This window comes from Apteryx mantelli, chromosome 4 (assembly GCF_036417845.1).
Source record: "Apteryx mantelli isolate bAptMan1 chromosome 4, bAptMan1.hap1, whole genome shotgun sequence".
Classification (NCBI taxonomy): domain Eukaryota; kingdom Metazoa; phylum Chordata; class Aves; order Apterygiformes; family Apterygidae; genus Apteryx; species Apteryx mantelli.
The window spans coordinates 77688944-77703684 of record NC_089981.1 but is presented as its reverse complement, the minus strand read 5'-3'; the positions used below and the strand labels follow the sequence as shown (position 1 = coordinate 77703684).

At 39.1% G+C, this 14741-nt stretch overlaps 1 protein-coding gene across 1 annotated transcript in view; it reads right to left on the bottom strand.

Annotated features, from left to right (window-relative positions):
• The window catches only part of DYNC1H1 (dynein cytoplasmic 1 heavy chain 1), a 45688-nt gene that overhangs the window by 11057 nt on the left and 19890 nt on the right, over positions 1-14741 (bottom strand). The window contains exons 30-58 of the mRNA XM_067294981.1: positions 14306-14549; positions 13937-14120; positions 13194-13406; positions 12768-13006; positions 12489-12645; positions 11904-12131; positions 11472-11702; positions 11213-11353; positions 10710-10943; positions 9970-10176; positions 9747-9868; positions 9210-9375; positions 8816-8979; positions 8420-8549; positions 7550-7683; positions 7163-7277; positions 6881-7042; positions 6590-6804; positions 6311-6515; positions 5960-6133; positions 5741-5860; positions 5493-5613; positions 4744-4939; positions 3960-4077; positions 2734-2949; positions 1955-2167; positions 1642-1769; positions 1074-1227; positions 61-207 (exon numbers count right to left, since the gene is read on the bottom strand). Coding sequence (XP_067151082.1) covers positions 61-207; positions 1074-1227; positions 1642-1769; positions 1955-2167; positions 2734-2949; positions 3960-4077; positions 4744-4939; positions 5493-5613; positions 5741-5860; positions 5960-6133; positions 6311-6515; positions 6590-6804; positions 6881-7042; positions 7163-7277; positions 7550-7683; positions 8420-8549; positions 8816-8979; positions 9210-9375; positions 9747-9868; positions 9970-10176; positions 10710-10943; positions 11213-11353; positions 11472-11702; positions 11904-12131; positions 12489-12645; positions 12768-13006; positions 13194-13406; positions 13937-14120; positions 14306-14549 — 5078 coding nt within the window. The remainder of the gene's footprint in view (positions 1-60; positions 208-1073; positions 1228-1641; positions 1770-1954; positions 2168-2733; positions 2950-3959; positions 4078-4743; positions 4940-5492; positions 5614-5740; positions 5861-5959; positions 6134-6310; positions 6516-6589; positions 6805-6880; positions 7043-7162; positions 7278-7549; positions 7684-8419; positions 8550-8815; positions 8980-9209; positions 9376-9746; positions 9869-9969; positions 10177-10709; positions 10944-11212; positions 11354-11471; positions 11703-11903; positions 12132-12488; positions 12646-12767; positions 13007-13193; positions 13407-13936; positions 14121-14305; positions 14550-14741) is intronic.

Below are 14741 nucleotides of genomic sequence, written 5' to 3'. Positions count from 1 at the left end.
CATTTTTCAGCTCTCTGACATAACATTTCTACAAAGAGGATAGCTCTGAGTTTTACTTACTGTTGGATCTCTGGTGGAGAGGAAGATAACAAAGGATGGTGACAAGTCAATATCTTGGTCTCCCAGGGTAATCAGAACTCTGCCTCCAGTTCTCCGGACTTCACGATTCAGAACAGGATTCAGAACTGGATCATAGCTCTCCACATCCTAAAAGCAGGAACATATTAGTCTGGTACTCGCTTGCAAATGTCTCAAGCTAAAAATCCTGATCCAAATGAGGCTTAAGTGCTAGTAAAAGTCCATTTGCAGTTGTTCTGGAATGTGGATCACATTCGGGGGGTATTTCCACTTGGGTATTTCCACTTCAGGTTTGTAGTTCAGTTACACAAACACCGAGTTTAGGCTGTAACCACACAGGATTCTAACAGAGTTTAGGCTGTAACCACACAGATCATTAACAGTACTGTTAATGGTCTAGTTGTGTTAATTTTGGCGTATAAGAGGTCCTGTTTGCAGCACAAGCAACACAGTTACTGATCCTCATCTGTGAGCTAATCATTTGTTCTCCCACCTCTATACTAAGAAACTAAAATAATCCATCTCAGAAAACAAAAGCAACTGTAGGAAGGACTGACTACTACTTTGTATTACTGAAACACCTTCCTGCTTTTCAAAGTAGATTTAATTCTGGATAACTAGTGATATTAGCCACTATTTTAGCTAGGACGTCCTCCATAGAAGAAAAGATGGTATATGGGAACAAAGTAACAGACATGCTGTTTTTAAGTCATGTTATAGACGGGAGGTAGAGATAGATCATTTAAAAACAAGTGTTTGACCGTAAAATGGTGGAAAAGGGAAGTATACTCATCTCCTTTTGACTGCTTATCTCACTGATTATAGTTTTCTTGGGACTAATACCTCACTTACTACTCAGTATTGGTTATCTCATTAAATTACAGTTTGAAAATGAAGTCACTTGCATGTTACTAACAAAACAATTCCAAACTTTTCTAGTACGCAGGATAGAATTTAAGACTTATAAACAGTTTCTACACAATTATGCAACTAACCTGAACCAGAAGCGGGTTGCCAAATCTCAATGCACTTTCCAAGTTCTTCCTGAAAGCATCATCCAAGAAACTAGTACGAGTTATCTTACGGTCTTTATATTCATTCATGATAAATTCTGTGGCTTGTCCAGAGGGATCAATGATCAACGGATACCTAAATTAGTAATAAACACTTCCATCATTTCAGTTTTGATTGCAGACAATCTTTAAGCAGTTTTATGAAGCTAGGTAGCATTATTAGTCTCAACTCTGAAGGCTTGTATATTGCAGAAATAAGTTGGCCAGGTTCAATGGTTTACTTCATTTTGGAGTTTCCAAAGGTCAGTTTGTATTTGGACAATAAAACAGCTTCAGTTTAAGCCAAGCTACTTTAACAGCTAAGCACAGTAAAAATGCAAGCAGAGATGAGGCACTTACTTTCAAATAGTTGAGTAACTTTCACAAACATTAAAACCTCTTACAATAGTGAAACTCATTGCTTTGAAGGAGTTACCATGATTCTTTGATAGGTTCAAAAGCCTGCCTGCAAGAACATTGTTTTAGAATTCTGTATCTTAGAATGAAATACCTATTAAATCGCTTGAGCATGATGGCATTCTCAGTGCACAGGTCATCTGCAGGTAGAGAACTTGCTTGCCAGCGAAGCCGCTCATCTGCGTTGGAAAGGTACTCGGTCCTTGCAATGTCTGTACGGAACTGAAAAGTACCATCCATTAGTATCTGACTCAAGATTCTCCAACTAGCTGGTGAAGACATTTTAAGTAAATGCAGCTCTACAAGGTATCTTTTTCCAAAAGCTCCATTCTGTAGTTAAAAGTCTTAAACTTTAAACTGTTGCAGTCATTTGATTTATGATTACGTTGTCATGACTCTATCATTACCTGGATATTTGCTTGCTGCAAATGGTGAGACCATGTAGTGAACAAGTTCTGACGCATCTGCTGATCAAAGTAACCAGCATAAGCAATAAAAGCTCCTGAAAGTAAGCAGTCTCCTGCAATAGTGGACATCTGGTTCTTGAAGGTTTCACTTGTCTTCTCCCATCGTTCACGTTCAGCAGAGAGACTCTTCAAAAGAGCTGTACTACGGTTTACCTAGAAAAGAGTGGTGACATAGTCTCTTTAGATGATGCACTGTCACAGTATTTTATGTCTCTGGGCAGAGTTATATTGAGTCAAGGCCCAACTTAAACTGAAAAGCTCAAAATTGAATTAAATTTGTGTTTCTTCACTTCAGTATTAATTTATTATGTTGGTATTCCACTGTTATCTTGAAGAACTTAAAAGCATAAGTACTTGCATATTAATAACATGTTAATGATTAGATCAAGGACATTGAGAAGTTTTAAAAATGTAAAGTCCTGTTAAGATATTACAGTATATCCATGACTATTTCTGTCTTCCAAGGGCTTCTCACTTATTTTCAGCCTGACGTGCACTAGATGGATGGCCAACTGGCAACATGAGTTGATATTTCTATCTCCAGCAAGGTTTCAATAGCTTAAGAAGCTTCATGAGACCCAAGGATGAAATAGTTGGCACAGATGTGCTGGTAGAAGGAGCCAGGTTTGTTCAATAAATGCAAGTTTGAAAGACAGTTCCATTTCTGACTATCAGAACTGAAAGAATAGAAAGTTACTATTATATAATGAGAGTCTTACTTTTGCTTCTACAGCAGCCAAGTCTGCCTTAATAGCTTGAGCCTCCGAAATCAGTACTGCATATTCTTCTTTGTAACGGGCAATACTGGCCTCAAGATCACGTATCATCTGTTCCACTTCATTTGCTTTCTGTTGGTTGTCTTTGGCGTCATCCTCCAGTTTCTGCAGTTCATTGCGTAGAGGTTCTACTCTTTTCAACATATCGGCATAGTTCAGCTGTAAACAGTAAATAGGGACTTATACTTTCTGAAATAAAATGTGTTAATAAGGACTACAGCATTAAGAAATATACTATTGACTGCTTCTTTTCAAGCTTAAGTACTTGCAGCCTGTAGAAGAATTAATAGCTCCTTAACATAAACTTAGATTGTCTACAGTTCTCTAAGACTTCAGTTTAAACCAAGTCCAGACATAAAAGTAATTGCTCTTTTTACAAGATTGTTTTACTCCTCTGTAGACTGATAGCAAGACATGTGAAAGGTTTGGATCATATAAACATGATCTAAAGTAGTGTACAGTACTGTTTTGAATACATACTCATTCGGGTCTCCATATCAGTACTGACCTAATCCGTCTTTCTTAGAAAAAAAGATTAGCACAGCCAAGCCACAGAACAGTCAGAATAGAACCTATTAGCAGAACTCAAGCTAAACTGTCTCTACATACCACTGCCATTCATAGCAGGCACAGCTTTAAAAACAAACAAACAAACCACTGCATTGAATGCCAGCAGGTGAGTAAACCTACCCTTAGGTAACTCAGCATAGGAGCTCCTTCCCCAAAACTAGTTTTCTAAAGGCATAGGCTAAGCTAAAAACCTACCTAAAAGTCATTGAAAAAGCTGTGTGGGAATGTGCCCCGCTCTGAAGTAAGACAGAAACTGTTAAAGTTTCATTAAGAGGATTGCAGTGTATTTTCCAGCATTTGTCTGCTGGGAACTCAAAAGAATTGTCTTGTTACCACTACACTCTACCATTAAAGGATGACACAGACACAGGAAGCATCAGCTAGTGTTTACTGTAACCCTAAGCTTCTGATTGCAAAATGTGCATCACAACTGACCATTAGTTCTTCGGCACAGTACTACAGAATCCACATGCATTCACCTGAACCTTCTACTGATTATTTTTGAGCAAAATAGCCTGCAGTATTTAGTTGAATATTGTCAAACTCGGAGCCTTCAGACTGTGATAATATCAAATTCAGGTTGCATTCAGTCACTTTACCTGTGCAATTGCCCATTTCACCATAGGCCCACAGGCCAATGATGCTCTGTTTACAATTTCGTAGTTGTAACTTGGATTTGACAAATAGTTTTTCTTCATCTTCTCCCGGATGGCATCACTGCAAGGGAAAAGTTTTTAGAGACAGAATCAGTACATTGTATGTCAACATAAAGGTGCTGAGTGTCCCATTACCTGGTCAACTTTCCACAGCTGACAAGAACAACTTCTAGTAGTTTTGCTGACAAGTAGCTGGGATGTTTTAATTAGTTCAAGATGTTGTTTCAGAAATTACAGCTTAAGGGTGATAAAAAGCATTTAACAAGTTTTTAGAATTAGTCATACACAAATTACTTAGATCTGCTCATGTGTTCATAGGATAATTCAGGTTGGAAGGGAACTGAGGAGGTCTCCAGTCTAGGTTCCTGCTCAAAAGCAGGGTCAGCTAGGAGGTCAGACTGGATGACCTCCTAGACCCTGAGCAACCTGGTCTGTTATTGCCACAAAACTGCTTTCAACTAGTAATAGTGCTTTAGCAGGAGCATACTACTTTGCAATTATGCAAAAGTTAGCCAAAATCAGCTGTTTTGTCCCGATTTGCGTGATGCACCTTTGCTCCAGTAGTCTGCTTCCCATCCCCCCTGTACATTCACTACATGCAGGACTAAGGTAGTCTCAGAAGAAGCAAAATTCTACTAAAGCAATTACTTAGACAGAGGAAAAGTCCAAGAAGATCTTCCATGTCTTTGTGAATAGTTTATTCACATAATTCACACTGGCATTTTACCTGATTTCTTCAGCAGAAAAGTTAACGATGGTTGGAATGAAGTTCTCTCTCATAATGATGGAACGTATTTGTTTCCAGTCAGTTGTACTTTCACCCAACAGTAGGCAGATGGACTCTAACGCTAGCTTCACTGCTGCAGGTGGGTTAGCCATAGAACGCACCTCTACCAGATGCTGTTTCTTTATCGACTTCACAGCTAACCAGTGCCAGAAAGACAATGAGTTTTCAATGGGAGGAAAACAAACAATTAGCAAAGTTTGTTAAAATATCCTGGATCTGTAAAAAGGTTTCAAGCTTCTCAAAGGCAGTCAGGGTTATTAGAGAAGTAGATACTAGTGGATGACATTCAACCTATTGCATCATAAGATAAGTTTCTATGAATGTCAACTTGCTAACTGGCCACAGGCAGCCTATCCTACTGCCTAAAAATGATTTCTCAAAGCTTTTACATAAGCAATGTTTTCTCTACAATTTTATGAGGGCACAGCTTCACTGTTATCTTACCTACGTAGTAATAAGGTATCAGCAGAGTCATTCAGATTATGAGCCTTCTTTATGAGTATATAGATGGAATAACTAAAGCTAGGTTGCCAGAGAGGAAGCAGCCAAGCAAGCCATAAAGGCATCTCAACTGTCAGCCTATACACTTCAGTTAGAAAGGACCAACTCAAAGACCACTAAAATATGTTCCCATTGACTTCAGTTTTAGGTCCAATTCCAGAGTATTTTCTCTCCAGGTGCTGACATACCGTTCTGAGCTTCAATGACAGCTGGCTCCACTTTGTCAAGATCTTCTTTCACACTCATCTGCTTGTCTGCAATCACCTCCTGCTGCTTGTGCAGCTGCTCCTGGATCTCCTGGCTCATGACCTAGAAGAAAATTGCACAAAGAGCTGCTTTTCAGAAGTTGAGCTTCCTCAAGTACTTGCTCTGCAGGCTGTAATGTTTTATTGATAAGAACATTTACTGTTCACTGAGATTCAACAAAGATTCTTACCTTTTTCTTCTCAGCTTCCTGCTGATCTTTCACCATCTTTTTCAGCTTGTCATTGGCTGCTGCATTCTTCACTTCCAGCTCCTGACTCTTTATTCTTAGGTCACGCCGTAATTCTTCCACCTGAGATAGATTGTAAGATGGGAGAATTCAGACTAAGCATGGAGACCTATTTAGTAGCTCTGCCAGGCTTATAAAAGGCAAAGTTGTAAGGATATGTACCTGATCAACTGTTTCCTTGATTTTTCTAAGGCCAACATTCAAATGCATTTGCTGTTCCTCTAATTCACTTCGTTTCTCATTGAACAAGTTGGCATAATGGTTGATGAAATCTAAATAGTGGCGTGGTGTAATTGCCATAGTTCTGCCTCCTCGTTTTGCCAGACGAGCATTAGCCTTTAAGAATGAAGAAATTGTAGATTATGCATCGATTTTAAATCTATTCAAATGCCGAAGTTTTTTGTTTGTTTGTTGTTTTGGGGTTTGTTTTTGGTTGTTTTTTTTTTTTTGAAACTGGCACTTGACATTCTAACCTGGAGATCCACACAAGTTAAGCACTGTAGTAAAACTTACCTGATGAAGAGTCTGATGAACAAACACACAACTATTAACAATAGCTTCCCTGTGTGATGGTGGTTGTGGTAGCTTATCATACACAACTGGCATGTAGTCAGGCACAATATAATTTGGTTTCTCAAGATCCATTTTACTTGTGAACTCTTTGCCAACTTGGTACAGTGCCTCAGTTGACCAGTCTCCAAACCAGTTCAAGACACACCTGAAATACAAAGCATTTGTTAAGCCTCCCCAACAAGTACAATTTTAATATTTGTAAGGTATTACAGCAATTACCTGTTGAAGAGAGCAGGAGAGGTAGCTGCCCTGTCCTTCAGGCCCTCAGAAGATGGATTCATAGTGAACACAACATGGAGATTGCGAATAACTTGGCTGGTGAACCATTTGTAGAGTTCTTCATGTGAATCTAGCATTAGGCCTTCTTTCTGTGCCCCTTCTTTGCACTGAGTCATAAGAGTGGCATATTCATCTCCTTCAAAGAGACCAGGCACCTAATTCAAAAGATAGTTTTGTTGTAGCTTATAGCTATAAAAAGATGCTTGAAATATTTACTTAAGGACTTCTTACCTCTCCATTGGCTAGAAGAGTGTTCATTCTCTCCAGGAATCCAGAATCCAGTACATTTGACTCATCCATTATAAAAGCTATTTTTTCATTTTTACAGCCAGAACGTCTCAATACTGTCCTCAAGTCCTCATCAAAATCTTCACCTGTATATTTTCTGTGAACCTGATAAGATTAAACACTGGTTATTAACATTTTATTTTAGCTTTTAATGGGATTGCTTAAATATTTTAAAAGTATGAGTTTTGAATAACAGTTTTTGTTAAGTAAAACAAGCATGCCAACCTTAATTTGGTAGACGCTCAAACCGTTCATCCAGGCAACAAATCTTGAGAGGGTTGTTTTCCCTGCTCCACTGACTCCAATAAGCAGCAAGTGTCCCTGTGGCTGACGGAAAATTCTGAAAAAGAATGTAACCGAGTATGTTTGATCAACTGTGTTATCAGCTTACTGAAGTTTTTTCTTGAGCATCTAGACTTCTAAGTTGGCACCAAAACTGATAATGCACATCTCTCCAGCTAGGATCCTATTATCTGTAGGCTGGAGCTAGATGATCTGTAGACAAGAATGGGATCATGCTCCATTCTTATTTAGGCTGAACTCAGGCTACTCTATTTTAGAACAACTCTTTAGATACCATTTATATGAACAGCAACTTAAGTCTCAACTTACCGGTCAATTCTTAACACGTGATCCAAGACTTCATTGAACAGAACAAGTGGTACATCAAGTTCTTCTTCATAAAAGACTTTCAGTCTAGCTTTTACATAGTCTCTTAACTCTTCCTGATCCACTGGAATATAGTCCTAGAACAGTCAATCAGTACAGCACAGAATTTAAGATTAAGGGAGTTGGCTTAGGGACCCATTTAGACCAGATGAAAGCAGAAGTATTGGAATGTCATCTAATGGAGCAATTCCCTACAAAAGCTTAGGAATGCTTGTGCATTTAACTAGCACAGCAGTATGTCTACGGCTTAGTGCACTACAGATAGTGGCACTGAGTTTAACATTAAATCTACTAACCCTACAGTAAGTTGAGTCCGAGCTGCCAGTCACCAGAGAGACTGAGAAGTAGCACTACAGACTTGCCCTCCTACAATTATTTTAAACAGTCTTTCCTAGGCATTTGCTATTGGTCACAGAGATAGGTAGCAGGCTAGATGGATCCAGCAGGATATCTGCAAGCTATCAGAAACAGTCTGCCATAAAATTTACAATATGAGAGTTGTTCAAGGATTGCTGTCTTATCCAGCAGATTCCATGTGCAACATCTGCCAGCAACACTCAATAAAGAATTTTCCTCTCCATTCTGGAGAAATATTTTATATTGCCCTTATAGCTAGTGATAGCTCTTACAATAGCATCACTGGCATAATACCTATTAACTTTGTGGCAGGGTTCACTTCAAATAATCAAAGAACGAACTTCTTAGGGATTAGTTTAATTAAATGAGGGGCAATGATTATCATATTAACATAGTCATAAGAGCCGGACCAGTCAGTAGCAAAGCCTTGTTCAGATTTCCCCTCCCCCCCTTCACCTTTGACAGCCAGTTGCTGTATAAGATCGGTCTGCTCATAGCTTTTTCTTTGTCAATGTTGGGGAAGTGTTTCAGAGCAACCATATCAATGTTCTCATCAGTCCAGCGCCTTTCCTCATCTTCCACAAGTCTGGATAAAGAAGAAAGGTCAGTGACTACAACTCCTCTGTAAAAGGAGGATAGTCACCTCACACGGCAGTACTACTGTTATGCTATGTTTCTAGTTAGCTTAGAGACTACTTCCAAAAGCGTGAAGTTCAAATGAAGGAAAAAAGTCTAATTTGTAGTTCAGCTATTTAACACTAAGCACACTTCAGTTTGGTCTTCTAAGGAAATGTGGTAGGGAGTGGGAAGAATTCGTTTTGCATCTTGCTTACCATCTTATGCTTATTTTACCTGTCTTGGAAGAGACGTAATGCTTCATGGGCCCAAATCCTGATAAGGCCTTCAACTGGTAAGGTTTCTAGTGGTCTTAATGCTTCAAATATACCTCTCACCCATCGAGTCATTTCACGAGGTGAATAGATGTAGTGTGGCTGTGTGTCTTGAGTGAATCTCTCCTGAAAATTCAGATACCATTAGTTACTTCATCCAGAAGTTGTGCCACATTTTCACAGGCATTGTGTTGCAAGATGTTGCTTTGTGATCCTCATTCAGTGGCTTTCACCACAACTCAAGCAATTAGGTGAGTTCTTATATCCATTATCCATATGAAAGGCAAACAGTGCACGTTAAGTGATTCAGCAACAAGGAAGACTAATCAGAATTTTGGGTTGTATTCAACAATTACCTGAGACATTGTGTAGAATTCTACCATAGCAGCAGTGAGAGGTTCTGCATATGTGCGAAGTGATGGGATGAGTCGCAGCATTGCACGATTGAATGTTCCATATATCTGAGTAAGTGAAGCTGGTCCAGGGTAGTCCACATAAACCACAGGAACATGTCTTAAAAATCTAAGAGATCAGCGTATTAGATATTCCAAAAGATCAAGTAACAGTATTTCAGTTATTTTTGCCAAAACTGAATCACTGCTTGATTCAAAATTCTCAGCAATAACTACAGTTGGTTTGGTTGATCCTTAGTGTCTGACTCGGGTCACAAAATGTCCTGAAATATCCACACTATTTTTGACAGGTTAAGAAACATAATGATTAGGCCACTGGCTGGCTGGCAGGATAAGAACCAGCTAGTAGTAGTTCAAAAGCAAAGAACACAGCTTCAGCACAGCTGGGATTAAACAAGTGTATTAAGAACAGACTCCACAGTCAGTTCTCAAATTTGTAGCCCTGCTCTGTAGCTATATAACATTTACTAGATGCATTACCTGTGTGAGAGAGGTTTTCTTCCAGGATCAGTAGGTGGATTACATGCACCAACAAACTGAATTCTCTCCAGTTTCACCCACGTCTGATCTGATGTACGATAGAATCCTCCATGTTCCACCATCTGAAAAATAAACAAATAAATAAATATTCCAATCGGTGTAACATTAATTTTCCCTAGAGATAACTGTATTATGAGATAATTAATTTCAAAGGAAAACAAACCTGTCTAATGAAGGATATGACTCTCTGCGTGCCGTACTTATCCATATCTGGCAAGTTGATTTCATCACAGAACAGCACCAGCCACTTTCCTAACTGCACAGGAGCCAGCACCACTCCATTAGGTGTACGCCTGTACTCACAGTAGTGATCGAAAGTTTTCAAGAGCAGTTCTGGAGTAGTAGCACTAGAAAAGTTGAGTCCAACCACCTTAAAGAATAGTAAAGAGAAAAGAAATAGTTGCAATACACTAAAGTATGAAAGAAAAGATATTAAGAGTCCTGGAAATAGGTATGTTATAACTTGGCTTTTGCAGTGGAAGTATATATGTCACCTGTATCTCAGGATACTGTCCACATTCTTATGCTTCCCTCTGCAGTTCTCATTTGTTATGCAGCAACCCCTCCTGCTCAACCCTGTACACGTAGCATCACAGCTTCATATTACTGATATTCCACCTAAATACACTGAAGCAGAAGAGCTATTCTTGGACATTATTAAGGGTTTTTAAATACCAGTTGGACAAATGCTCCTCTATTATTGAAGCTGGATAGGAAAGAAGTAGCTTTCTGGATAAGGAGTTTGAGCCATGAATTTAGATTCTGCTCAACATATTTTTTATTTTTGCTCTGCTGAAGAGCTGGTTAGCAAATCACTTAGATACTAAGCCAAGACTGCTTTAATCTTTAAGAAGGTCAGAGACTTGTAATTCCTCTAATTCACACGTGCACACACAGATATACCTCCATATCAGGCAGGGCTCTGAGAGCACTGAAGAGGGTCATAGTCTTCCCAGAACCTGGTGGGCCACAGAGCACTAGGGGTTTATGTTCTGCCAGCCAAGTATACAGCAATGCTTCATGGCGAACTGTATCTAGGGTTGGTACCACAACATCAGGAGCTGCAACTTTGTGCGTCTCAACTTCAATTTGAGGAACTTTGGATTGCCATGGCACCCATTCACCTGTAATGGACACCTAGGAGCACAGAAACATGATCGGACAGTTTAGAATGGGAATGCAGTTCAGCCTTAGTTAAAAGGGACTTTTCAATCTCAGAATAGTTTGTGGCATTAAATTTGATGTGATTAGCTAAACAGCCAGCTTAGACCACTGTTCAGTGACAAGCCAGAAACTGTAAGATTTAAGATAGTTCAGTGTTTTATTTTCCAGTTTTACCTTGGAAATATAAAGAAGGCTTTTAAGAACACAAAACAGCAATGCTTCTAGCATAAGAAAGTTTTTACCTCATAGTCAATTATAGGTATGTTGGGTGCAGTTGGCAGCGGCACCGTGGTGATTCTCCTAATGTATTCTCCCAGCTCTGCTCTCATTTTCAGACGACTGTCTCCAGAAAGAGACCAGAGTATTGCATAGACCAAGTACCTCTGTAGAAAGCAGAAGCAGCCATTACTTGCATAATAACAGAATGAAGCTTAACGAATAATAAACGAAATCTAGTTGCTATACTGACACACCAAATACAGAAGTCACTATTAAATTTACCTGGATATAACGTTCTAGTTGATCTATTTGCATTGGAAAGTCTGGATGATTGGCATTATACTGGGCTACGTTGCGGCAAGCTTGATGCAACATGGAGAAGAGAGAACCAAGACAGCGCAAGCGGGTAAGATCCATAATATGTTCCAACTTGAAAGCATGTTCAAGCGCTTTAGTCACCAGGCCATTAGATGTGAAATATGGCTGCATTATAGTTGCAGCATCTCTTTGAATCTGTTGGGGGAGACAAACACTGCTCAAAGTACTTGCTTCTTATCTGATTACTAGGTAGCAAAGAGTAATTTAAGGTTTGAAATACTTCATATTTTAATACTCTTAAAAAAAAAAAAAAAAAAAGTAGTTAGCTTTTCTATTATAGGCTGTAATAAATTTGAAGTACACTATACTCCTTGTGTTCTAAACTTCACCCCCTACCTGCAACATTGGGGATGCTGCTTCTTCTCCTTCATCTTCTTTGCCCTTTCGCCTTCGCTGAGCTTCCTCCTCACCTTCATCCAGAGGAATGCTTCTTAGTCTGGCCAGGAAGTTATTGAATATCATGTCTGTACTGAGAACATCCTCACTGAACCAGACCATGCCACACCTTGACACAGTAGCCAAAGTGGCATACTTCAGATCCTGTACCTCAAACATGATACGCACCTAAAGGTAGAAATTTAAAACAGAGTTTGAAGTTAAAACAAACAGCCAACAGACCTTTTAAAATAACTTATATTTAGCCTCTGAAGAGTCAACGGCAGCATAACATGGTCTTAAGTTCATCATGGTATTACTGTTACCCTAGATTTTAATATAACATGTGGAGTCTGTCTTACAGGATGAGACTAAGCAAAGCATGAAATGTTCTTTTCCCCAAAGCTCATAACTCCAGCAAACAACTACCCCAAATCTGCTTTTGATGAGAAAGATGGCACTAGTATGAATTAGGGTAAAAGCAATTAAGTTTGTATGTAAAAGTAAATTTTATATGTAAATACTGTGTGAAAGAAGTAACATTACATTTGGTGGAAGGCTGAGACGTTCTCCATTTGGCAGAGTTAGCAGTTTGTTGTCATCCAAAACAGAGTTCAAGTTTTCAACCCATTCAGGGTCTACATCACCATCAAAGATAATCCACTGACGTTTTTGCAGTTCACCTCTCACATTGTCTATGATCCTACATTAAAGGAAATATTTATTACAGTTTTACAGACAACAGAAAGGGAAGACTCAAAAAGGGCAGAATATTGAGGGTACAAATCTACTGGCCATTTTTTATTTGTGCTATTAAAGACTCACTTTCTCAGAACATGTGTAAACAAGCCATCTGTCCATTCTCTGGTATTTGGATCCAAAGTACCATACAGGTGATCTTTGCTGATTGCTTTTGGATCAATAATATGAGCAACTCCTTCCACACCCTCCAGCCGTTCCAGGGCTTTCAGAAGCACTCTCCAAGCCATGCTCTTTCCACTTCCAGAGGGACCCACCATCATCAATCCATGATTTATCTGTGTAATTTGATACAGCTGAAGAACCTGTGACAGAAGAAGTGATTAATTCTTAATCAAGTCTTAACTTCTGCAGTCAATCTGGGCTTCTATGTTATTGCTTGCCTAAAGGGGCAAAAAAACCCCCAACACTTTTCATAATAAAAAAGTAAGTTTAGACTTATACATACATTAATTTCCGTTCCACAAGAACATTTTCAGTTTTACAATTTACCTTTTCAACCCACATGCCACCAACTTCTTCTCCATCACCATAAGTAAGGTACATTTCCTGACACACTTTCTTAAGCTCCTCTCGCAAGGCTGTCATCTCCCCACGATGATACTGCACTCCAGGGAATACATCAGACAGGAGACTGAACAGCAATGGAATGTCTTCTGCAACCAGTTTTGGTACCATAGTTTCACATACACTCTGGATCAGGATCTGCAGAGAAAGTCATGTTTTGGTTAAGATTTTTTGTTAAGTTTACTTTGGTGAATGAGTTTGACAAGGAATATTTGACTAAATACTTTACTGATATAGCACCAGACTACAAGTTGGCAGCTCTTTACTACAAACCTCAACAGCAGTAGGTAGTATTGGTAAAAACAACCACTGACGGGCTTCAATTTTGAAACTATGCAATAAACTGCTACTGGTTTTTAGTTTATATAACTGTACTTGCTTACGTCTCCTCAATACACTTTTGGTATTAACTGCAGAGGAACTGAGCACCAATAAGAGTTATGAATGTACCACCTTCTAAGAACAAGTCCTTCACTACTACGGATCCACAGCCTCCTCAATTCAACTCTCTAACTTAGTGCTTCTAAGCTATCAAATCACCCCCTCCATAATTAACACTACTTTGCTTGCATGGCTTAACACTAAGTGCTTAGCTTTGCAAGTATTCACTCTGTTTAGCGTGCGTGCTGTACTTTGTCACAGGAGTTAGGTGTTCACACACACATTACCTCTTGTTCTGGTAAGTTCTCAGCGATTTCTCCCTCATCAACAACTTCACCACGCTCTTCTTTCTCCCGCTTTATCTTCTGAATCCTCTCCCTCTTCACATTACCTGCACTAACCAGTACACTCTTCAGTGCTCTCAAGCCAAAATCATAGTGACTTTGAGAGGACAGCTGTTCATCACAAAGCCTAAGAATCAAAAGAGATAAAACGCAATCTGATTCTCAATAGAGACTGACAGAATATTCAAAAAAGTGCATGCCATTGTTTATTCAAAATGAATGCTGCACAACATGCTTAAATGAGTTAAAGAACATTACAGATTTGAACAATGAACTCTGCTTTTACTGAATGGAATCAAAATTATTACTCACTTGAAAAATGGCACAATCTTATTGGCGAGCACTTCAGCCGTACGGAAACCTTGCGAGTACAACATGACTTGGGCAATCAACTGACGATCTGGTTTTGTCATTGCCAAGCTACGGAACAACTTCTTCAAATTATCAGGCAGATTTGATCTGCCTGCATAGCCAGGATTCATAGTGATGAAGATAGCCATGTCAGGGCTCACTTTGACTTGTTTGTTCAGCAGCTCACAAGTAATAGGTGTTGCAGCTGAAAACACAGTGCATTTAGTTACAGCTGAGTCAGTGACCACTTAAACTGAGAACAGAAGTCATACTTTTAGTATTCTATTTTAGTTTGCTACTGTAATGAACAGCAAGTCCTCTTCAACCGCAACTGAAATACTTGATTTTTGCCAGCTGAAAGCTACTTCAAGATTTTAAGTTTTGAGGGAAAGCATCT